At 36.6% G+C, this 24,571-nt stretch overlaps 1 protein-coding gene across 1 annotated transcript in view; it reads left to right on the top strand.

Moving 5' to 3' along the window:
• Nucleotides 1-24,571, top strand: part of LOC111602729 (neuroligin-4, Y-linked) — an 80,478-nt gene that overhangs the window by 22,694 nt on the left and 33,213 nt on the right. Inside the window, exons 2-3 of the mRNA XM_023319976.2 lie at nt 17,837-18,151; nt 19,775-20,658. Coding sequence (XP_023175744.2) covers nt 19,961-20,658 — 698 coding nt within the window. The 5' untranslated portion in view covers nt 17,837-18,151; nt 19,775-19,960. The remainder of the gene's footprint in view (nt 1-17,836; nt 18,152-19,774; nt 20,659-24,571) is intronic.

The raw sequence follows: 24,571 nt of genomic DNA, 5'->3' as shown, positions 1-24,571 counted from the left end.
TCTTCTCTCTTCCTCACTCTCTCTCTCTCGGTCAATCTGTCTCTAAGATTGTATGTATCTATCTTATCCCCTGCTGTTTGGCACATTATGAAACTTGATTTAGCTGACAGCAAAAAGTCACGTACAATGGTGCGTATTAGTAATCTTGTGCTAACTTTGTGAGCAAGCACTTGAGTATGCCACAACAAAAAGTAAAGAGAATTTCATGCCAACGAAAGTGTAAAAGCCAATGTGAGAAAAGTTCAAACCTTACTAGGTTAATGGAATGGCAAAAAAAACAATAAGCAAATATGTAATGATAGCTGAGATAAATAACGAAAGCAAAGCGAAAATATTGAACAAAAAATATTATAGAAAAATAATAGAAATAGAAAAAAATAATAGAAAAATTAATGTATTCTATTAAAGCTGAGGTAAGAACCAAATTACAACAAAAAGAGAAACAATATTAAAAAATAGGGTACTGAAAGTGAGCTGAATAATAATAAAAGTTAATCTAAAACACAAAAATTAAAATAAAATTTAAAAAATTTGATACGATAGCGTTCAAGTACATGCTTCAGAAAGCTTCTAAAATATATATCATGTATAGAATTGCAAATTTAAAAAGTAAATAAATTGTTTCAATGCAATTAAACATTTTTGCTTGAAATTTTTTAAGGATAAACTAAATTATCTCAATTATTCACAAAACAAGTGTGATCGAAGCAAGTCAAGTTTCTAGGGGCTTTTAGAATAACCTTACCTCATAAATAAAAGTCTTCTTCAGTCTTCATCCCATTCCGTTAATCAGGTTCAAGTCAAGCCAAGCAAAAATTCCCATTTGCTGTTCAGTTTCTATCAATTTACGTTTGGATCCGCACGAATTTTATTGAACTTAATAACGCTGGACTTGGTCATAAAACGTTGAGCCGCATTGACCGGGTTTATGTTTAAGAATAACGCTATTTATATATGAGCCATGCCACGTGAATTATATCCACATGGATGCGTGAGTGTCACTTATTTTTGTTCTTGTTGTTGCTGTTGTCTGGCGTAATTGCTACACGGTTTTCGAGCTAATAGAATTAGAACATAAACCGCTTTATTGTCTGAACATACACGCACACACAGTTACTCTAGTACACATACCCTCACACACACAACATAACAAAGCGTTTTTATGACAGCTCAGCGGATGGGACGTCATGAAAATGCGACGTTTTTGCGAGTGCCTGCTATTAAGCTCCACAATTATTTTGCATGTGTGTGTGTGTCGGGGGGGCTTTGTGGTTAGAGGCGTGGTTATGCTGCTTAAACGCTGACCACATCATAGAAATCACCACACTCAAACACACACAAGCTGGCGTTCAGCAAATTATGGGCTCAGTTGACGCAGTGCAGGTGCTGCCATTTCGCTGGAATTTTTGCGGAAAGTCGCTTTTTATGTAGGTTTTTCCTTCATCTTCTTGTTTGACCATTTACTATGGGCGCGCATTTGCTAGAAATCAGTTTTATATCTGCATTATCCTGCTAGGACAGGCCACACCAATTTAAAAACAAAAAATTATATGTTTTCTGCAATGAAAATAAATATATATAAGTATAAATTTAAGGACTATTTTACATATAAAAAAAAAAAACAAATATAAAAAATTTCTGAATTATGCCGGAAAATTTTTAGAAGCTCAGAGTGAAATGTTCGTTTAGATTGGCTGACTGAGAGTTTAAATACTGAATAGATTGTCGACTCAGCGAGCAGATTTGGCTGTAATTCAGAAATGCATTGATTGACTGACTAACTGACTGATATAATTTAATTATTAGTTTAACTGCAGCTCTGACTGAAAGGCTATGTGGTTGACTGAACAGCTGACGCACCGCCTGTTTGAATAGTTAAGTGATTGACTGATTTGATGATTGACTCATTAAGTATGAGCTTGACTAATTAATTATAGGTGAATGGCACAGGCTGAAGACTGACTGACTGATTACCGGATTGAATGACATACTATACCCTAAATGAAAGTCTGGCTGGTTGATTGATGGCCTGAGATTTTATTTAAGTGATTCACTGATTGGCTAACAGACCGATAGCAGACCGCGGCCATAATAATAGTCACATTTTCTACAGTCACATTTTCTATAATAAACATTTGCAATTGTACAAACTTACACATATAAATGTATATATATATACATATATGGAAGACAATACAATTAAGTTGCTTTTCCTGTTCGCTTTTCATAGGATTGCGCGTTGCGAAACAAACGTCAATAATTAAAGCAAAAATAATTATTAAAAATGCACGCCAGAAGAAGCAAAAAGTGTATTTTATTACTATTTAAAATTATTCAAGCGTTGCACCGCAAAAACACACTGCAAATCATTAAGCATGCAAAATGTATTTATTTTTAAACACACTTCCTATATGATATGCTACAAAAAATTCACTGTATATGGTAACATTTCAATTCATATTAAAAAAACAATTGCTTTTTACATGTTGCTAACCACATATCATATTTTTTCAACCTGTCTGCGTTGTTGTTGCTGCGATCTTCTGAATCACAATACGAACTCCGAAAAATGCTGTTGATATATATAAAAAAAAAGGAAATGACAACAATAGACATTGAAGTCGGGAGTCCTTTGAAAGCACTTGGTTATATAATCCCCGTCAATGGCATTGCGAAAATTAAGCAAAAGCAAAAATTGCGACATAAAAGAATGGCAGAAAATGCAAACAACATGACTCGCAACACTAATAAAACGAAAATGCTCAACGAAAGCAGCAAAGCAGCCAGGAAAAGTAAAAAATTAGGCAAATAAAGTAAGAATAAAAAGAAAAGAAACTGTTGCCCAATGCCTATCTAGCAACAGCCTGGGAATTAAATGATCCACGGCGGGGCAAGAGCGTCGGTGCCATGCCAGGCTGCGTCTAATTATCGGCCAGCAGCAGACAATATACCGAAAATGTCGAGAAAAATCTGTAACAGTTGGCAATGGCAGGTGGCTGGCAATTTCACTTTAAAATTTATACAATGTTCCGACTATACTACAAGTAGATACATATGCTTACAGCACCTAACAACAAAATCTGACTTTGAAGGCCTTATGGGAACCACTGAACAGCACCAGTTAAGATAGCTTATAATAAACTTGCATTACCCACTATGATAGAAGACCTGGTTCTATAGCTGTTGTCTGATACCTGAAATTGTATATATAATTACATTTATTAATTTAATTTAACTTAATGCGAATTAAAATCGTTGAATATTAATTTTATCTCTAACATCTAAGTAAATTATGAGCTCTCTGCAGCACATTCTCATTCGTCATAGTCAGTGAGATGAAGTACTTTGAATAATATATGTATGTATAGTCCACAACTTTGTAGCAGAGTGTCACACTTATACCGAGTCATACCTAACTGTATCTAGAGCGTGAAAAATCACCGACAGTTGTGCTCCTTTGGCTTGTTAGCCAGCAAACGGCAGCAGCTGCTGCCACTGCATGATAAACCTCGAGGCAATGCCGACGCATTGCCAGCCCACAAATTGAGCCACGTTTTGCGGCCGTGGAGTCGTTGCTGGCAACTGCACTAACAAGATTCGACATCTGAACGAGAGTAATCCATCAACAGGCGAGCATCAGAATGGATTAAGAAGAAATGTGTGTTTTTACTTTGGCATCAGTTTCTGATCGAAAGGCATTTGATGCTCTTCAAAATCTGAAGTTTAACATGGGGTATGAGTAATATGTGAGTGGGACTGATAGAGAATATATAAAGAGGGTTATCAATTCATTAAATATTAAGCTTAAGGTTAATAATAATGAACAATAGAACTCAATTCTTTTCAATTCAATGAAATACTTAGTAAAATAAACTTTTTATGCATTACAGGGTATCTCACAGTCGATCAGCATTCACAGATACAAGTTTCGTTTTTTTTAATCGCAAATAATGTGAAGCATTTGCGTTTGGAACGCGGATGTGTTTCATTTTTCACAATGGAATGAAAGTTCAATTATTTGATTTGACAGGCGCTGCCGGAGGGAGGAAGGCAACCAGCAGGCACACAGCACTGTGTGGGCATGGCATTACCCAGATTTCAACACAAACAACAACTGCCATAGCATGTCTTAAACACAACATGACGTTGAGTGCACAATTGAAGTGTAATTTATTAACTTTCCCATGCGAAATGAGTTCCTTTTCTTTTGTTGTCCGTGAAGCAAAAGCCATAAACAAGGCGCACAAAGTCTCCAGGTTAAGCACAAGTAATACAATTCTGTAAAAAAAAAATTGTATATACGCCTCTTGTACTCTGAAAGTGCTTTACATTGTACACTGTTCGCTTAATAGATTTGTCGAATAATTTCACTAGCGAATGAATCGAATAATACTTGTGAAGTCAATAAGAGTATTTGAGCATCAACATAACAAGTTTTTCTTAATGAACAACAACCATATTCTTAATTATTTATTGTGGGAATCACTGATTATTTTTAATGAATGTTAGAAAGTTCAGGAAAAACGTATACATTTGAGGAATTAACGAATTGATCTCGATCTGATTTATTCACTTAAAATCCTCGTCTTAAATACAAAACATGGGAAAAACCTAATTCCATGAATACTAAGGTTATGTCACGCAAACATATTTATAGAAGTATCTCTTGTCTACTTCTTCTCTTACTTACAACTATATATAATAAATGAAGTACAGGGTTTCGTTTGCATAAATAATTGCTGATATAGATTTTGTGAAATATAGGAGATTAATTTAAATACACTTAGAACCACAGACACTATTAAGTTTTGCATAGCTATGTCTTGTGGTTTGGAATAGCTAATGTGCCTTTTAATGCATTTAAGCAAATATATTATGATAACTGTGCTACACACATATGTGGACAATTAGTAAACATGAGTTTCACAGAAAAAAATAAAACTAACAAAATACAAATAAGAAGTAAAAAATATCACGTATATGCCATAATCGCGAACTCATTTTATCTAACCATAATAGCATGTTATATACATAAATATTTAACCTTTTGTCAAAATTATTATTCATAGAGGATCCCACATATACATCAATACGCGCATACACGCATTAAAGCCGAATGATTAAGCCAAGCCCAAAGATGTGATTACTTTTGCTCGAATGCTGTACGCAAATGTCGCAGCCAAATGAGTTTCGATGGCTTTGGTTTTGGTTTGGGATTGCGATAAACCCCATAAACAACGTGCTCAGCTGGCTTATCTATTGTCCAAAATACATTGACATATACGCACGCCTGCACACATACATCAATCTGAAAGCCAACCGCACATTGAAACCACCTTGTACTGCGTGTGGGTTGATGGTTGCCTGGTTGGGTTGATGGGTGATTGGGTGGTGCGATGCCACTCTTACAGTTTACAACACATTTTAATGAGTTCTTCTATTTGCTGGCTGTGGCTGGCATTAAAAGGGAAACCCATCTGTGGGTGCCATAGCCGACCATAATTTGCTTTTGTTTGGCTTTCGAGTTGTTTGAATCTCGCATTGGTTGTAGTTGCTGTTTTTATTGTGGATTTTTGTAATGTGGTTTTTGGGCACTTTTTCGATTTTGTTAGTTCTGTGGGCGATAAGTGGTCGTGCCCATTGTCATACACATAAACCTAATAAAAGGCAATACTGGAAACTAAAAACAAGACTCGAATTGGCTGGTTAATGGTCTGAAATATTGGCTGAGCAGAAAGTACATTTAAGTGTGGAAAAGTCGCATGGTAAAGTAAATGAAAATGAAACGTGTATGGATTTTTGTGAAGAACTTCAAAGAGCTGCCACAAATCGAGTCCTGTCAAAAGGCTCTGCAGCAGCCGCAGGCTCATACACAGTGTGCAATTGCCATTACTTAGTCATACGATATATATACATACACACAGAATCTCGGGCAATTGGTTGGCGTGAGAACCAATTTGCAACTATTAAATGCGCGCCAGAAACAGAAACAGCACAAACAAAGGCAAAACTGAAATGTTGCCAACTTTTGTGATTTCGCCTGTGAATGTGCCAATCTTAGACACTCGAGCCTTCAACTCTAGAAGCTAGAATACGAATGTGAATCTAAAACTGAACCATCAAGTTTCAGGAGGAGTGGAGGAGGTGAAAGCTGAGCTACAAATTGCAGCACTTGTATCAAGATAAAGTCAAAAACAGGCAAAAAGTCAACGGCTGGCAGTTCGTGCGGCATGTTTGAAAGGAGCACAGGGTGCGCACACACCCACATGCACAGGGTGCGCATACACCCACATACACGTGTAGACATATATACAGCATATGGATACCCCATCCCATGCCCATTCCCAACAAAACATTTGCATAGCTCTGGCTTCGACTATGGCTCCAGCTGCCTCAGGTTAAAGCTCAGCTATATTTCTCTTTCTCACTCCGCCTGAAGACCTGTTCTATGCCCATTTCTCCCTCTTTCTGTCTCTCTCTTTTGTGGCTTTGTTTGGCTTTGTTACCCGTTTGCCCTCAGGTTTTCATGTGCTCAGCTATATTGAAATGCTTGGATTTGAGCCGACACTCGATATGGCACGTAGTGCTTAAAGACAATAAGAGCTAAATGCTGAATTCCTGACATAGTTAAGCCAAAAGCAATGGAAGCATCAACAACACTCGCATATTTTCACAGTACTTTGACTAGAGCTGCGCTACAGAATCAACAAAATCTTTAATGCAATTTGCCACTTTTACAGAAGTTTAAGTAATTCCAAGGAAAAAAAATTATTTCGTTTTAGCAGATATATGTCCTAATTTATTATAACCAAATATGGTAAGATGAATGTACATTTAGTTGCAATTTTCACATTTTCACAGTATAAATATATTTTTAGTTTTGAGATTGTTTAATTACTGTAAAAAGTTAGTTTATTATTTATTTGTTATTTATGGAATTTCAAAATATTATAAAATAATAAGCTAATTTTTTATAGTAATCAAACAATCTCAAAACACAAAATATATTTATACACAGCTTATATATATTATATATATATATATTATATATATATTATATATATATATTATATATATATATATTATATATATATTATATATATATATTATATATATATATATATTATATACATTTATAACATACTTAAAACATAATTCTAACATAATTAAATTAAGAAAGCCTACATTTAACATACAATAAATCCTTACAAAAGCCACACACTGAAAAGTTAGTTATACGTTGCGTATACGCCGTGTTTCCCTTCAGCTTGTTAGCGCTAAAATGTTTGTTGTCTACGAAACTAATTAAAATATGCACAACTTGCCAAAATACTTAAAAGCAACACATGCGGGTACACACACAAATGTGCGCATGCTTGTGAGTGTGCGTGAGTGTATGTGTTTGTTGTGTTCAGCCATTTGTTTGCGGGCCAGGTAAACGCAACTCGTGCAGTTTTTTGCAATTTTCCACTTAGCAGGTTTGCACGCTGTGCCTTGTTTCTCGTTCTTTGTTAAGTAAAACTCTTTTATTTATGCGCTTACCCACCCATACTTACGAAAAATTTGGCTTTAAATTTCAACTGGTTTGCTTTGGCAAAGATATAATTTATTTATATCTTACTCTTACACTCATATATATTCCAGCTAAAGGCTCATGAGAAAAAATTGATGCGACTAGAGCAAAAATGAATAGTTCGTATTCACAATAGAATATCAAGTTTGAAATGTAGGTCACAAACGAAGTGAAGCTCTGTATTTTATTTTGACTTAATATAACAGTTTATTCTGGCATACGCATTTAAATTAATAGGTTTTCGTGACATTTTTATCTGACTTTCAGGTACTAGCCCATGGGGAAAGGCTTTTACGCTTATCCTTATGTAAAACAACCCGCATAAAGTTCGCATCAATTTCTTTAAGAACTAAAAAACAAATCTTTTTAATTGTTGTGCACGGCACAGCAAAAAGTTGAACGCCAATTTGTTGCACAAGTTTTGGCTTTTACTACTACTCGCGCTCTGATCTCTGCCCTTTGTCTCTACTTCTGCTTTCCCCTCTCTCTCTCTCTCTCTCTCTCTCTCTAACTGCCTTTGTTTTGCCCTCTTGCTAGCTGGCACGAAGGCAAACAAGAAAATTAGTTAAAAACTTTGGCAAAAACAGCGCTCAACTTTCGGCTTCGCTGTGTTTAGTAAAAAGCACTGAGCAGACCAACAAAAAATGTTGATAAACTTTTACCTAGGCAGGAATAATACAGAAAAAGCTTTATAATAAGACATACATATAATTTGTCCAACAATGTAATGGTAAAATATAATGACTATCGGTTTGTACGACAAGACAAACAATTAAAGCAAATATTTGCAAAAAACATGTATAGAAAATTTCTTAAATTAAATTATAAAAATATATATAAATTTCTACAAACTCTTATAGCGGTAATAAAGTGAAGATGAGAGAAATCATGTTGGGTTGATTAATTCGTATTAGTTTCTGTATATTCATGTTCATATTCGGTCATGTAATTTTGTATATGTTCTTTATACGTCGATTTAATTATAATAATAATTAATTAAATTAAAATTAGCTGCGAGATGTCTCTCTGGGTTCGTGCTTACTAAAACTATAGCGTGTAAGTTCTAGCTTAATCGGTTTAGTTCGGAGCTTCGTATCATACTCGCAAACACACAACACGCATTCATTTCATTTGTTTATAAGCAGCCGGAAAAGGGAAATAATTAAATTTTAAACGCAGCTGCCAACTGCCAATAACTTAATTGAATGTGGCAATTGAGCTGCCGCGCCGCTGGTTATTGGCCAGCCAGTAATTAAAGTCAAGCCAACAGCTACAAAGAGACTAATACGCAGCAAGGGGAAGGAGAGGGTGGGGCCACCTTCAATTGTTTGGGGAGGCTGCTCAAATTAAGCCAAAACATTTGAGCCAACTCTAGTCTATGCGTTTGCCCGCATCGCCCGCTGCCTGTCACAGCAGTATGCCACTTGACGCCTAATGACCAGTTTAATGGGGGTGCTTGATGCCAGGGGATGTCCAAAACCAACCACCCATCCGCTTTCCTCCCTATAATGTCCAAAACATTTTCCAGTGAAATGGCCTAAACAAAAGGCGGCCGCCCGTCGATTACCTTTGTCGGCGCCGTTAATTAAGTTTTGGGGGCGAGCGCACCGCTGGCAAAATGTTATGGCCAAGTTTTCTATTACCGGCTCGAGCACACGTACCTTAATGAGGCACGTAGGCGTATGAGTAACGCGCAAATTGCCTGCCCAAGTGCGCTGCGCCGGCTATCCAAGCAACGTACGGGGCGTATGCGTAATTGCTACAAAAATGAAACTTGAGCAAAAGTAAGAAACAGGCCGCATCTGACTTCAGACGTTAGCTAAAAAAAAACGCAAGCATGCGACAAATTTGCGGCCCATCAGTTTAGCCTCCTGTTAATATATATATTTATGTATATAAATATATGTGTATCTACTTTCGTTGCTGAGCTCAACTTTCACTGGGGGGACAAACTTTTTGCACACGAGCTTCAAAAACTGAAATCGAAAATTGTTTACCAAGCGAAGCGCTTAGCTAAATGTCTTCCGTGCCAGTTCTCCAATTCTCCAGCTCACCTCCGCTGGGAGGAAGTACTTGACATGTGAATATGTATGCGTGTGTCTGTATCGTTCTGAACCGGGGCAGGTGCAGCGGTTGTTTGGCCATAAAAAGCAACGACAAGTGCAAATGCTACAACGACAACAAGCAGCAATGCCAGGCCCCCAGCTAAAGCTCAACTCCCAATTTCAATCCCAGCCCCGGCGCCGATTCCGATTCCGAACCCGGCTCCATTTGCGTCCCAGTCCCAGCTGCCGTTGCTGGTATTTACATGCAGACAATATGAAGCAGCTAGTATATGTTTATAACATCCGCAAATTGTTGAAGATAACAATTATTGTGCATTGAGAGCAAAGGCAAACACAGCACAGGCAGCTGCCACAGAGCGTATCGAGTCGTGTACTCGACTGTTGCCTGCTTGTTAGACTTGTGGCACGGTCGGAAATGGTAGTTTACGGAAACACACATACGCACACAGATAAAGAGAAGGAGAGAACAGAGGGGAAGATACACAGAAAAGCTAAGTCTAAATGGGATAGAGACGTGCCATTAGAATCCAGCTTTAGTTTTGTGGTTAAACACTTAAAAAAGTTGTAAATTGACATGACTTGTAGCATTAAGAAAGCTTTTTAGGCCGTCGCATTTCATTGTGCAACTAGCACGGGTGTCACTCATTAAAACAATCAAGAATTATAAGCTCGTGCCTTGTTGTAATATTTATTAGGAAAAAGTATTAACAAAAAATATATCTGTATGAGAAAATATTACAAAAGCTGCTTAGAAAATTAAATTTCGGGAAGTATCCTATCTAAAAGCCAAAGTCCAATGCGACGTTAATGCCATTTATTTTCATAGAGTTTATTATTAAGTTAATTTGCTAACCATTATCCCCACATATTAATTGAAAAGTAAAAGCGTTCAAAAGGTCTTTACAATTTATTGCAAACTTTCCTTCATCAGAGGCATAAATAAGAGTTCTGTCGATGTCTTTATGATTATTGTTTTTTGTGCCAGCTACTTAACTGGCCTCGGCTTAAGTATTACATAACTCTATCAAGCCTTGACCCTTTATGGCTCTTCTGGCTATTGTTCAAGCATTTCGTAAGTCTTAATTTGCTTTTGCATATTTATAAGGCCAAAATGAAATCCTTAAAAAGGACACACACAAAAAGAAACAGTCGTCGCATATGTATTAGCCAAGCGAATAGAAACAAAGCCAAGATGACAATCGGAATAGACACACAAACACACACACACCGATACATATATCGCAGCAACGCCCTCATTGAGTAAACATTGAGTCAACACTTCCGTTACGATAACATCAACATGGCGCCAACATTATGTTGGGCCAACAGCGACGGCCAAAAGAGATAAACTGGCTAAGATAAGGACAGAGAGATGGCGGATGAGAACGAGAACGCGCAATCGAAATGCTCAAGTCTTGGCCAGCAATTTTTACCCAATAAATTATTTTATCTATCCAGACAAAATATACCCGCAGCAGCAGCAGCAGAACCAACAGACGTTGATTGCCACGTGGCATAAAATGAAATTAGAGGCACATCAGCATGCCGCGGCGACTGTTTATGAAAATGTCATTAAAATACTCGGCAATAAGAATAACCAAGCCCCTCTCTCTTGTCCCTAGAGTGTCTAAGACCCACTAAAAGCAAAAACTAAAATAAAACAAAGCCCGCATAAAGGAAAATTAATTAAGAGAGCTGAAGAAATGTTCGCGTGTGGGTGTAGGTGTGCGTGTGTCTGGTGTGTGGGTATTGTGTATGTGTGTGTTTATTTCGGAAATTGATATTCATTTGCAATTGTCATAGTATTTGTTTTTCCTCATATAGCGTAGATATGCCCTGAGGATATTAAACTAGAGTTGAAGACAGTCAGATTTGTGTTGTGTTTTAAATTGATATCCTTGGCTCAATTTAATTTCCCTTTTCATGGAATACAACTATTAAGTAAAAAAATTTCATAAAAAATATACGGATAACACTTTAATATGTAAAAGAAAAAATAATTTGGGATTTTAAGTTTTACTATAGTTTTCGAAATCTATTATATTTGTTTGTTTGCTATAAAACCAGGTTCTATCGGGATTTTAATGATAACTCGAAATTTTTGTTAAAATAGCGGAAAAAATTCATTAATTGGCGCATTCACAAATTTATTTCTATGATATTAACAGAGGAAGGTTTGTTTCCCACATGACTGTCTGGTACTCATACATACGTATGTTCCTATATCTTTGTAGTTGTGTAAGATAATCTTATAAGCGCAAGCTCAAAGCAGTGCTGTAAGACATATCAAGTATTGTCTAGGGTATACCCACTGCTACACAGATTTCCATCATCGATTTCTATTTCTATTGCAATTCCTTTTGCTTTGTGCGACTGCTTCAAATGTATCTTGGCTTTGTGTGTATTCTCGTGCTCGTGTGCTGTTCTGTTCTTTTGGTTCTGCGCTCGTCGTATCTCTCTCCGATGTCGTTTGCCATTCTAATTTGAGTTTCTCCATCTATTTGGCAACCAGTCGCCTTTTATGTATTGTTGTAATGAGGCTTTAATATCATTATTTAAGCATTCGCAGGCGACAGCCAGAGGCAAGTGGTTCTGTGCCATTCGTGTGTGGGTCTGCTCCACATAATGAATTCAATTTGTGCTCTGCCAAAAATTGCAAGAAAAGGCAGAGATAGAGTAAGCGAGGGGCTCCCTCGCACAACTCAATAAAAAAACTGTTGTTGGTGTTGGGCAAATTATTTGCCAATATTAAGCGATAATTTATTTCAGCATTTGCTTTTAAAATTTGTTAGCCGCGAGCGCACAATTTATGCCAGGCTGTCTGGCGTACACACCCACAAACACACATGCTCTTGCATGCACACATGCAAAATCACAGGAAAATTAATTTTCGTTACATTCGCTTTCGCACAATCACAGGCTCAATTGTGCGCGAAATTTATTGCTCAGCTAATGTTTGGCCCAAGGATAAAATTGTGAGCGCCTATCCAATTGAAGTTTTGCATAAATTATGCCCAGATACAAGAATCTGATTAAATTTCAATTGCGTTTAACACATACACTCACATGCACACAAACACACCCGAAATTTATATGGGAAATGTAAAATTTGAAGCACAACTAATGAGTGCCAATTAAATTTAGTTAGCCAAGAAATTGCCGCAGTGCAGTTGAGTTAACAACAAAATTGTTCAATTTACTTTAAGTGCACTTTGCTATCTGGACACAGCTTTACTTTGACATAATATAATCAAATCAATTACTGATTGACTTCTTTTATGGGTCATTGAACTTAATCATAGTACGCTTTATAGATTAAAATGTAAATCATTTTAATTTAGATTTTTTTAAGCTATGTTATGCAGAGGTAAAATAAAAAAAAAAAAAATAGAGATAAAATAGATTAAATTTAGTTCAAAAACAGTTTAGGAATATATTATTAATTCTTAATTAAAAATAACTTAATAAATAATCGCAAATAAACTCATAATTTAAAAGTATATCAAGCATAGATTAGTTTAGATAAGTATGAGTACATTGTGATTCATTTGCTAATTATTCAACATAACTCTAATGTATTGTTCAGAATTAATATGTCTTCAAATCGATATATTTTTTATATAATAGCATCAAGTATTTCAAATCTGATAATTTAAGTGCGCATGCTGTAAGTAGGCATTGCACTTAAGCCCGATGGATTAATAATTGGCAGAATTGCTCGCAGCCCTCGGCTGTCAGACGTGAACTTCCTCTTTCTGCTTCAGTTTGTGTTGCTGATGATTTTAATGCCTGTACTGCTATTGTGGGGAGCCATTGTTTTGTTGCTGACTACTTAAAAATGAAATGATGGCAACTTGCAGCATGCTGCAGGCAGATGCAGATGCCGCAGAACGCAGCCTTTTACTGCGCTTGCATAAATAATATATATACACGTATATGTTTAAGTGAAAGGCAGTAAGCTGCTGAAGACTTAAAACAAAGGAATGTAAAAAATATAAAAAAATAATGCAAAAATTAAGAAGAAATGGAAAAAGGGCAGAGCATAATAATTATAAGCCATTGTTGGCAGGCACAGAGTAAAAGAACGGAGCATAGTGAAGCCGCAAGTCTTGCGAAGGGACGCGCCGAGGCGGAGTGAACCCTTGAGCTGAAGTCAAGCAGCAGACGCCATAAAGAGCGAAAAATGTTTAAATAATTTTATCAAGCGACTGCGACATGCAAAGTGCATTTAAACTAGTTATAAAGTCGCATTATTTGCCATCAAATTCAATGCTCGATGGCGAAAGTTTTCCCTCAATCTCTGTGTACTCGACTCGCTCGCTCGCTGTTGGGGCACTTTATTACTCCGCATTTTTCTTAACGCACAAATTTCAGAAATTTTTACATAAATCTGCATGAAAAATGGCATGCTCCGGGGATGCTATGCAATAAGAAAACATACCCTGCTTTTATCAAAGCATTTTTGGACTGTCTGGCAAAACTATAATTTTCCGGCATTAGTTTTATGGCATTTGAATACTGTATTAAAATTATATAGTTCCTGTTGTAGTTGGAAAAGGGAAGGGGAGTAAGATTTTTATTTGCTTGGCAAATGCAGCATAAAATATTCCCACTTATGCGTTCTTTGTGGTTCGGCTCTTGTGGCTAAATAAATAAGCAGGAAAAAATAAATAAAATTCAACATTACGAATTTTTATAAAACATGTAAAATCAACAAGAAAAATAAGTTATCTAAAGAGTAAATACCAAAAAGCAAATAGATTTGGGACTCAGTATATGCAAACTTTCATGTAGACATTTTCAAAAGAGAGTAGGTAACTTGCATTGAAAACAGATTGGCCACTTCCCAAATGCTTGCTAGCCAAATATATTGACAAACATTTGATAAAAATATTAAAGTAAATTAAATAATAAGGAAATAAAGTAACACTTCTCTAGTCAAGATTGTCCAATTATGAGATATCCTGAATCTTGCAAGTATGTGACGTATAGGCAGTATATAGACAGTATGGGCTTCACTATGTGAACATAGTTGTTGAATAACCCTTCTTCTAGATCGACTTTCACAATGAAATGTCTAGTAAGTTATTTTGGCATCCATATCTGTATTAGCCAAAGTAAAAGATTGTAAATTCTTTTCTGGGAATTCGGGGGTCTTTACGGGGTCTTCCAAGTCTTCTCCTGCCTATTACATACAACTTGCCAAACCAATATATCCTTAAAAACCATTTTCAATACGTTCTATGTATATAAAGAACGAAAATAATAAAACGTAAATGTAAAATGAGTAGTCTCTTTTTCTTTTCAAATAGTCTTTCATATAAACAACATACAAATTTACGTTTATTCCTACTCATATTTTCCTATGCCAACATTTTTTCCATGCGCTGTACAATCTATCCATTCAAAGAAACTGCTTTATGCACGAAAACTGATTAAATTTTTCGACAAATAATACTGTATACAATGTTTATGTGTGTTGGTGTATTTGCCTGAAGTCTATCCATCGATATGACGCAATTCAATTCATTCTTTTGAGCTCGTCTTTGCTGTAAGATATTGAGGGAAATATATTTAATATTACGTATACGCAGCTTGCGAGCCAAGGCAACAACATATTTAGTTTATCATGCTTTGCTTTTATCAGCCAACATTAATATCTATGCATGTTGTGTGTGTATTCTGTGTATTTCTTCTATGATAAATGCGCATTGTGTTTGTTTGTATTTGTGTTGTTGCTGTTGTTGTTGTTGTATATGCTGTTGCCGCTGGTAAAGTAGCATTTTTCGTATGCTCTACACATATTCAACGTTTATTTGGTTGCGGTTGCAACATTTCCTCTGCTGTGGGCGTGGTACATTGCATCTGCATGCCAAACCATTCATAGCTGCCTGACTACCTCTGCCTCTGACTCTGCCTGTGGACAAAAAAAAAAACAAAAATGAATTATGCTCCTGCAACCCATTCATTATTCAGGATGTTTCTGCTTTCATTTTTGCCATAGATTTAGCAACACTATTTTATAATGTAACTACGAATCTCAGTGCGTTGTAAGTGTGTGCGTTATGTGGTTTTAGAACAAATCCTCTTGAAACTTTATCAGCAGACGATGACCGGCATCCTTTAGCCACCCCTCACCTACTAATTGCCTTCGTGCCGTTTCTACCGCGTACTTTTCTTAATTTAGTTGTGCTACTTAAGCAGTTTAATGCTACGTCGGCATTCGGCGGCCTCTAAAGACAAATTAATGACCCTCGGTCGCACAGTTGCGACCACGCTGCGTATCCTGTCTGTGATCCTGGCGCCTGAATTTATGGCGGCAAGGCTTCCAAGCACGGAAATTGCCAAGGAATTGCGAGTTACAATTAAACGCATTTGTTGTTGTAGCAACTTTCATCTTGTCGCGTCGCGTTTTGTGTTCTTATCGCGTTTTGATTTTTAATTAAAGCCCCAGCTAAATGTATTTTGCGAAATGGAATTTGCTTTATACGCACTTAAATTTGGCGCACAAACAAATGCTAAATCCAATTATCTTTCTGGCCCTGCGCACAAATTACACGACCAAAACACAACGACTAACAAATTGATAAAAATCACTCCGAATGCGAATGGGAATGTGAATGCCGAATGTTCCTACCCAAATATCTTGTTTATTCCCCAAGTTGCTTTCAAGCTTAAACTTTTTGACAAGTTTTTGCTACATTTTCTTGTTACGCTCCAAGTTTAACGGCAGCAAATTTCCGTAAATGAAATTGAATAAATGCAAAAACAACATTTTAAATATGTAATTTTGCAAGTTAACTAGTATAATATAAAAATAAATATAAAAAAATGTCGCCTCATCAAAACATTACATAACAAACATGTAAAGTAACTTAAAAAAATTAAAGTAAGAGTCATGAATATTTAAATATTGTATTTAATAAATAATGTAAAAAAATAAAAATAAATGTTCTGTTTGTTGACTTTAAATTCAAATAAAAAATTCAATGCAGTCTAAAATCATTTCAAAGTATACAAATTTTAATGTACAGCTTTATGGGCGCAGACACATACCTTTACTATAAGTAGCCACAAAATTGTCGTCATAACTCATTTACAATAACCAAATATTCCAACACTACCCAACCCCACCTTTAGATGGGGATAACAGGGCGTTTGATTTACAATGTTTGCATGCTGTAAGCAGTATGCCAAGAGATAGAGAGAGGGAGAGACAAGCTGATTACCAAACGTGATGTAATCTGCCCCCAACTGAGCCACGCATTTCATGATATCGTCGGCGTTGTTGTTGGAAGAAAAGTATTCAGTGATAGAGCATGGGTGGCCTGGCTTTTATTTCCTTGTGCGACTACGCACTTAAATGCTAAGCTATTTTGGTCCGCGGCAGTGAAAACTCATTCGTTATTTGCATAAATAAATTAAAAAGCCACTTGCGCTTTGGCAACATTCACTGTTTAGGTAACAGCTCAATTTCCACGAAAAACAATTAATTCGACTGACTAGAACTCTGACTCCGCCTTTTAAAGACTTTGCTAATGATGTGCACATTATAATTGAAAAGTTTGCGTAACGACTTAAGAAGACCCCCAATTGACTTCACTTCATATTTGAGACAGGTTGTCTTTGGCTTACATAAAGACTGCAAGACTTATTAATAATAATATGAATTTTTGTAGTGATCTAAAATCTCATTATATTATATAATTAGGTTACATATTTACTGGGTAGTATCAGAAACGAAATTTGATTCTTCCCAGAAGTGTTTCCCTTATCTCTCTTTGCCTTTCTCTTTCGCTTTGTCTTATATATATATATATATATATATATATATATATATATATATATATATATATATATATATATATATATATATATATAGATATATATATATATATATATATATATATATATAGATAAGGGATAATGGATATATATATATATAATATCTCACTCAATGCCTCACATAAGACCCAACCTAGAAGAGGGTCTATTGTAATTATATAATACGCTTTGCAAACTCTACGCAATCATTAGCCGGACTGCAAGTCAAGTAAATTGTTTGTACACGCGGCGGCTACTTAATATGCATTTAAATAGGGCGTACTTTGTACGCACCACTTAATTAATCATAGCTCAAGTATCATATAAGCTAGCCCTCTTTCACTCTTCCCTTCTTTGTCTACCTCTTTTGCAGCCATGCGAGGCGCCAGCTGCTTGAAAAGCCAGCGTCAGAGGCGTTGAGCACGTGAGAGCCTTGAAAAAATGTCCGCTTGCATGACAATTGTAGCGTGGAGGCATTCAGACAACGCAGCAGACAGCAGCGCCGTTGAGCGCAGCGTACGTGAAGTGTATGCCAAGAACTTGAGGCAAGTAGGAGAATATAAGAAGCCACAGGAACAACAACAACAGGCGTGGCAAGGACACTAAGCCACATGCAGCGCACAGAGCACGAGGCTTAGCACCTGCAGCAGCTCAACGCAGACAGAAGAGCAACGCACGGAATAACTAAGTGAGTAGCCGAAAGGCATACCTAAAAGTATTTCCAAACCCAAAAATAACAGACAGGCCAAGGCACGTCGAGCTGGGCTATGAAAAAACATCAAGTGCATTGCTCGGCTACAACAGCTGAACAATGCTGAAAACTAACTGACTACGGCACGGCGCATGAGAAAATGTTGCAAGAAAAAATTCTGACAACACCCTCTTCCAGAGCTGCGTACAATTTGCCAACAGCAATTGAGAATACATATATTTGACATACATTAAAAAATGAGCAAATAGCTGAATATAAAAATTAGCCATGTTAAGTATGAAATAGAAAATAAATAGATATAATAGCAAAGTACAAAACGAATATAGTCAGTACAACAAGGAATATATAGCAGCTCTGTAGAAATTTAATTGCAGGCAATAAAACTATGAAATTTTTGTGAAAAGTTTTGAGATTTTGTGCAATCTTCAGTTGCTCGCCAAACCAAGTTTCGGCCTCAAATATTTGAACCATTAACCTTATGACCTTACCTAGACGATGCTTAGAGCTCCGCCTACTGCCCAGCAGCAACTGCATGGGTCCATTCAGCTGCCTGACATGTCTGGCATATGTAAAATGCCAGCTGTATGGCCATTGCTGTTGTGGTTGTTGAGGACGACGACAACAACAGCAAGGGCAAGGGCACTACAGCAAGTGCAAACAAGGTGCCCATATAAATAAAAAAAAAGAAGGAAACAATAAGAGATAGCAAGAAAAATGCGGCAAGGCAGAGACAGGAGAGAGATGGCAAAGGACAACGCCACCAAAAGCCGAGTTGAAGCTTGTGCAAAGAGCTACTTCAATGAGGACTTTCAAATGGCATTGCAGGCTCTTCTTTTTTTCTTCTTGATGGACGGTTAAATAACTCCCAACATGCTGTACCCTGCAGTACTGTACTTTGCATAGAGCGGGGAGAATGAGTCCTAGAATTTACACAATTTTAATTATAAAGAAAATATAACATATTCTCTTTCTGTGAAATAAGAAATATATTTATCTACTTCTATGAAAAATATGGAAAATTAAATGTTGTCAGACACTAATTAAAATATTAAGGAATGCACTTTTTGATAACGAGTTCCTAAACAGTTCAGGAATTAAATGCATGGGAGTAAAAGTCTTAAATATTTTCAATCAAGAAAATTAAATTCCTTTAGACTTAAAACATATATTTAAAATGTTGTTATATGAGTTAAATGAAATACTCAATGTGACTCAATCTGTTATTGCAAACATTTTTAAATTAGGTACATAAATTCCTTATGAGTTCAACTTGATCCTTGCAACAAATGGCCAGTGCTAAAATAAACCTCTTGAATTAATTTAATTGATTGATAGGTTTTTTGGCTATTTCTGTTCCAACTGTTCTTAGTTTGTCTCTTAGTGATCTAAAACAATTTAAAAACAATATTATGTGCTATTCAGATTCAAAAGATTCTGATACATATTCTGCAGTTTGGATTCAGAATAAGAGAAGGAAAGAGAAAAAAGTGAGTTTATATAATCGAAATGGTGACAAAGGTCAAATTATAGCTATATGTATCCTAAAACCATATATGTGGAGCTCGATATATTAATTATATTTTTCTCTGCTCTTTTCAGTTCGCTTCAGCTGCCAATTAAAATAAAAAACAAAGAAATTTTCGCTAAAAACACAAACAAGAAAGATTCAGGCCACGCCACAAACAGTTGTTGTTGCGGTCAATTACAGCAACAGACAGCAGCAACAGCAACTACTTTAACGACAGCAACAACATTGCAACAACGCCATTTTGACCAATATTAATAATGGAAATGTTGCTGCTATTGAAGCAACAACTGCCGCCAACAACAGCAACTGCAGCAAGCTCAACAACAACACTCACGAGAGCGCGAAGAAAACCATTAGGAGCTGAATCTCAGCTGCTCTTATTTCTACTGTTGCTGCTTGGTATTGCATGCCACAGCAGCAGCGGAGCTGGCATCAGCTACAGTACCAACAGCAACAACAGCTCGGCCAATCGCAGCGTGGCAGCTGGGAGCAGTGGCGGTCTCGTATTGATTGGCTCCAGCAGCGTTGCGAGCAACAGCACAGGATCCACTGCGAATGCGGCCACAGTCAGTGCTGTGCCCTCATTATCGCTCACTTCATCATCCTCGGCGGCCTCATCGTATGCCACCTCGACTAGCAGCAGCAGTAGCACTAGTAGCAGCACTAGTAGCAGCAGCAGCAGTAGTTCATCATCGGCGAACCGCAGCAGTCGACTAACTAGCAACAGCAACAGCAACAACATAAATCATGATCAATTACCCGCACAGCTCTCATCGCGCATCATCCACACACGCAATGGCGCCATCTCGGGCGTAATTGTCCAATTAGATGGGCGACATTTGGATCCGGTTGAGGCGTATCGTGGGATACCCTACGCCTCGCCGCCAGTTGGCAATTTGCGTTTCATGCCGCCCGTCTCGGCGGCCATGTGGTCGGGCGTCAAAAAGGCGGACAGGTAAGTCAAGCCCAGAACAGCTCCGGTTCCTACATTTTTAATGGCGATTTTGAGTCACCCTAAGTGGCATGTGCGAGTGTGTGTATATGTGCGGCCATCTTAAGAAAATTTTTCGCATAAATTTCTGGCTGTAAGTGTGTAAAGTTTAGGAGTTGACGCGCTTTTATGTTAATCATACGACCCGTGTGCCGGCCAAGCAACTACTTAAGGGCAACTAGCCAACTGTAAGACACAGGCCGACATAACCCTAAAACCCGTTGGGATTGGGCATAAATTTGACTAAATCAAATATTAAATAGTTGCTCGTTAGGTTAAAGCGGGTGGTGGATGGCTTAAAGCTGATTTAAAAGCGGTTTATGTAATTTTAACAGGTTTACAAATTAAAGATATCTAATAAAAAAATATAAGATTATAAGAATAAATATAAGAAAAAATAATAAATCAAATTGTGAAGATTTAGGAACTGATAAATGAGGAAGTCTCAAGAAAAAAACTCAATAGAATAGTAAAGTCTTGTATTGAAAAAAAAAATAGTAAAAGAATGTAATTAAAAACGGAATGCAAGAGTAAAATGTAAAACTTGAACAAGTAACTGACAAAAAGTAGACGAATATGAAGTATAAAGGGCAACTTCAGTTATTAATACCATGCAATTTTTGTAGTCTGTAATCAATTTTTACATGATTTATTTTTAACGACTTTTTATGTTAACTTACCCAAAATAACCCACTTAAAGTCCATTTAAACAAATTGCAGTGAATTATTTTATGTTTGCTTGAGTAACTGCTTAAAAAAGGTTACACGACCGACTGTGGTCCCTTTTAAAATCTAAATAAAAATCTGTCATTTAGCTGCTGCTATTCTTTACGCAATCGCAGTTTTGCTGAACTGCTGAACCCTCGTCTTAATAATTTAATATTGCCCGAAGCCAACAATTCGAACCCCTTGCAAGTCCTAGCTGTCAATTTAAATACGTTAAATCATTTTGCAGTTACTTGAGCCTGAGAATTTGCCACGAAGAGGTCGCAATAGAAGGCGCGCTGTCGCGTGTGCCAAAAATACATAAAATGATCAAAAACCCATTACTCAAGGACACTCGAGAGGGTCGAGAGTGACGAAATGGTCTGAAGTACGCAGCCATTGCCTGTGCCAGGCAATTGTCACCTCAATTAACTTGGTTCATTATTGTCGAGTGCGGCCCCAAAATACGAAAATACAAATAAAAATATAACAGACTAGCAATAACGATGATAATACGCGGCGACAAAAAAGTGATGAAATAAGGAAAGCCAAAGGTCAGCTCTGGAGACGATGGGGCTTCTGCTTGAAATGCTACACAAATTAAATATTTACGCTGCCGCCAGCCGAGTGCCCGCCGAGAGCCAGCTGTGACACTCAAACAACAGCAACAACAATAAGAAGTCGCGGCATCTAATTTACAAACGCTCCCAAGTGGCAAATCATTATTCACAAAGATTCCCAGGATAGCCCTGTCTCGCAGCCGTATTGTTTGCTTTGTAAAAGGGTGCCGGCACGAAGTTTTTGCTCACTTTTTTCCTCTGCCTCTCTCTCTCTCTCTGTGCCCCTCGTATTAAAAACACTAACGAGGGGTATATTAAGCACTTTAGAGCTTATGAAATTCATAAATAAATACATTATTATTTAATAAACAATATTTAGCATTTAAGAGAAACTACTTTAACCTTCTCACGTTCAAGTTTCCGATTTGTCTTTCTCTTTCACTACGTTTTCTAAAGCAAATAATAACCCAAAAAAAGTTTCTTGCATTTTAAGAAATTTAATATATATCAGGAATTTGTGAACTTTGTTATAGGAAAACTGTTTTAATTTATATTTTTTAGGAAACATATATATATAATATACATCAATTTATTTAAATTTTCTATAACCTATTTAAAGCTTGAAACTTATCTAAATTAAATTTGATCATTTCAAAACGTTTCTCATTCTGCTCTTCTGCCAATTTCGTCATTAATCTCTTTGTTTCTCTACAATTTTTCCAAAATACAACAAAAATCAAAATTGCATAAGATATACATAAAACTAAATACAAAATTTGGAGGCTCTAGCTCTTAAGACGTCCGAGATATGATTTATTAACTGCATTTCAATCATGTTTTTATTCGATAACAATTAAATGCGAATAGTTATCGAATATTGAAACAAACTTGACCTGTGCTATACACGGACCTACAACAAAATTTCTCAAGCTCTTATAGATGCTGAGATGCACGCGTTCACAGATACGGACAGACGGACAGACAGACGGACAGGGCTCAATCGACTCGACTTATCGTCCTGATCATGAATATATATACTTTATGGGGTCTGCCACACCTCCTTATGCCTGTAACATACATTTGCACAAAGCCATTATTACCCTGATTTCCCATTTTCAATGGGATCAGGGTATAAAAAAGGGCCAAAAATCAGAGCTGCGGAAAAAAAATTAATTTTTCCAAATTTCTGCCAAGTCAAGGCTGACGAATGATGAACGAAGCGTGTGGCACCTGCTGCTGCTTCTGCTTTTGCTGCTAAGCTACGAAAAATTTCGGCTGACATCATCGCAATTGTCAGGCAATCTCTGTTTGTCTGTTTGTTTGTGAGCTCCCCGTCGTTGCCGCTCGTTGCCTGTGGGCCTGTTGACAGCTTGGGCCTGGCTGGCCAATAAACTCCTTGAATAATGTTCCACTGATTTTTCAGCACGTCAGCGTAATAAAGCTGTTTCGACCATCAACGGACTGTCGGACAGCAAGACAGGGAAGCTCTCAGACCAAGGTATAAAAGATCATTTACCAAACAAGAAACTGGATACGTTACGACATATTTTGGCCCCAAGCCCACAGGAATTGCCTTAGGTGGTACTTAAAGCTTATTAGCTTAGAATAAAATATAAAATGAATTTATAGGGAAACTGGCATTGATGGCAAATGAAACGATGTTTATTTGCCTTTTCGAAGGATATTTAAGAATTTTTGGTGGGCAGATGTAAGATAAAATTACCAATGCAAAGCTCAGAGATATGCGTATTCCTATTATTAACTTAGTTCACATTTTTAAAGGTGGTTAATAAATGGACAAACAAGAACAGAGTTTCCGGAGAAATATGATTTAATGATTGTAGATAAAAATAACTCAATGATATTCGAACTAAAGCTAATATAATATATATATAATCCGGGGCCAGTAGTTTCTCTAAACAATCAATGTTAATTGTAAATTTATATATATTCTACCCGCTGACCCATTCGACTCATTACATAACATATTTATGCATACGTATAAAATTTTTAACAATAAAGAACTATTTCCAATGTATATCGCTATACATATTCTATTTGAGTAAACAAGTCAAGTTATATTTCACTATATCATATTGCTTATTGATTATATTCCAAATATATTAATACATATAGAAGTATATATATATATATATAGAAGTATATATATATCAGGGTTTTATAAATTTTGCTCAATTTTCATTCTCCTTTTATACTATTACATCTACGACCAGTAACGAATTCCCGGGGTACAGTCTTCTCCATTTGCTTTCGTAGAAAAACAATTTGTAGGGTCATAACGTCCAGTCCGAATGGTTCAAACCACCATCACGCTCAGCTATCTTAGCTTCTCCACCACAGAACAAGATATAATAAAGCCAGAAATGAAAAGCGTGCAGCTAAGACGCAGCTTACCACAGCTATATACAAGCATTAAAACTAAGCCAGCAGTGGGAGACACAAAACATATCTTACTTGCATCCAAATCTTTTTTTTTTCTTTTCCCTGAGCCGACTTATTGATAAACAATATTCCCATTGTTTGATTCAAATCATTTTGTTGCCAAGGCATACAAATGACGTGGCCTACTTCACATTTTCATTCAAAGAACC

This window comes from Drosophila hydei, unplaced genomic scaffold (assembly GCF_003285905.1).
Source record: "Drosophila hydei strain 15085-1641.00,03,60 unplaced genomic scaffold, DhydRS2 tig00008147-arrow-arrow-pilon, whole genome shotgun sequence".
NCBI lineage: Eukaryota > Metazoa > Arthropoda > Insecta > Diptera > Drosophilidae > Drosophila > Drosophila hydei.
Note: the sequence above shows the minus strand (reverse complement) of the source record. Positions and strands in the feature narration are given on the sequence as shown.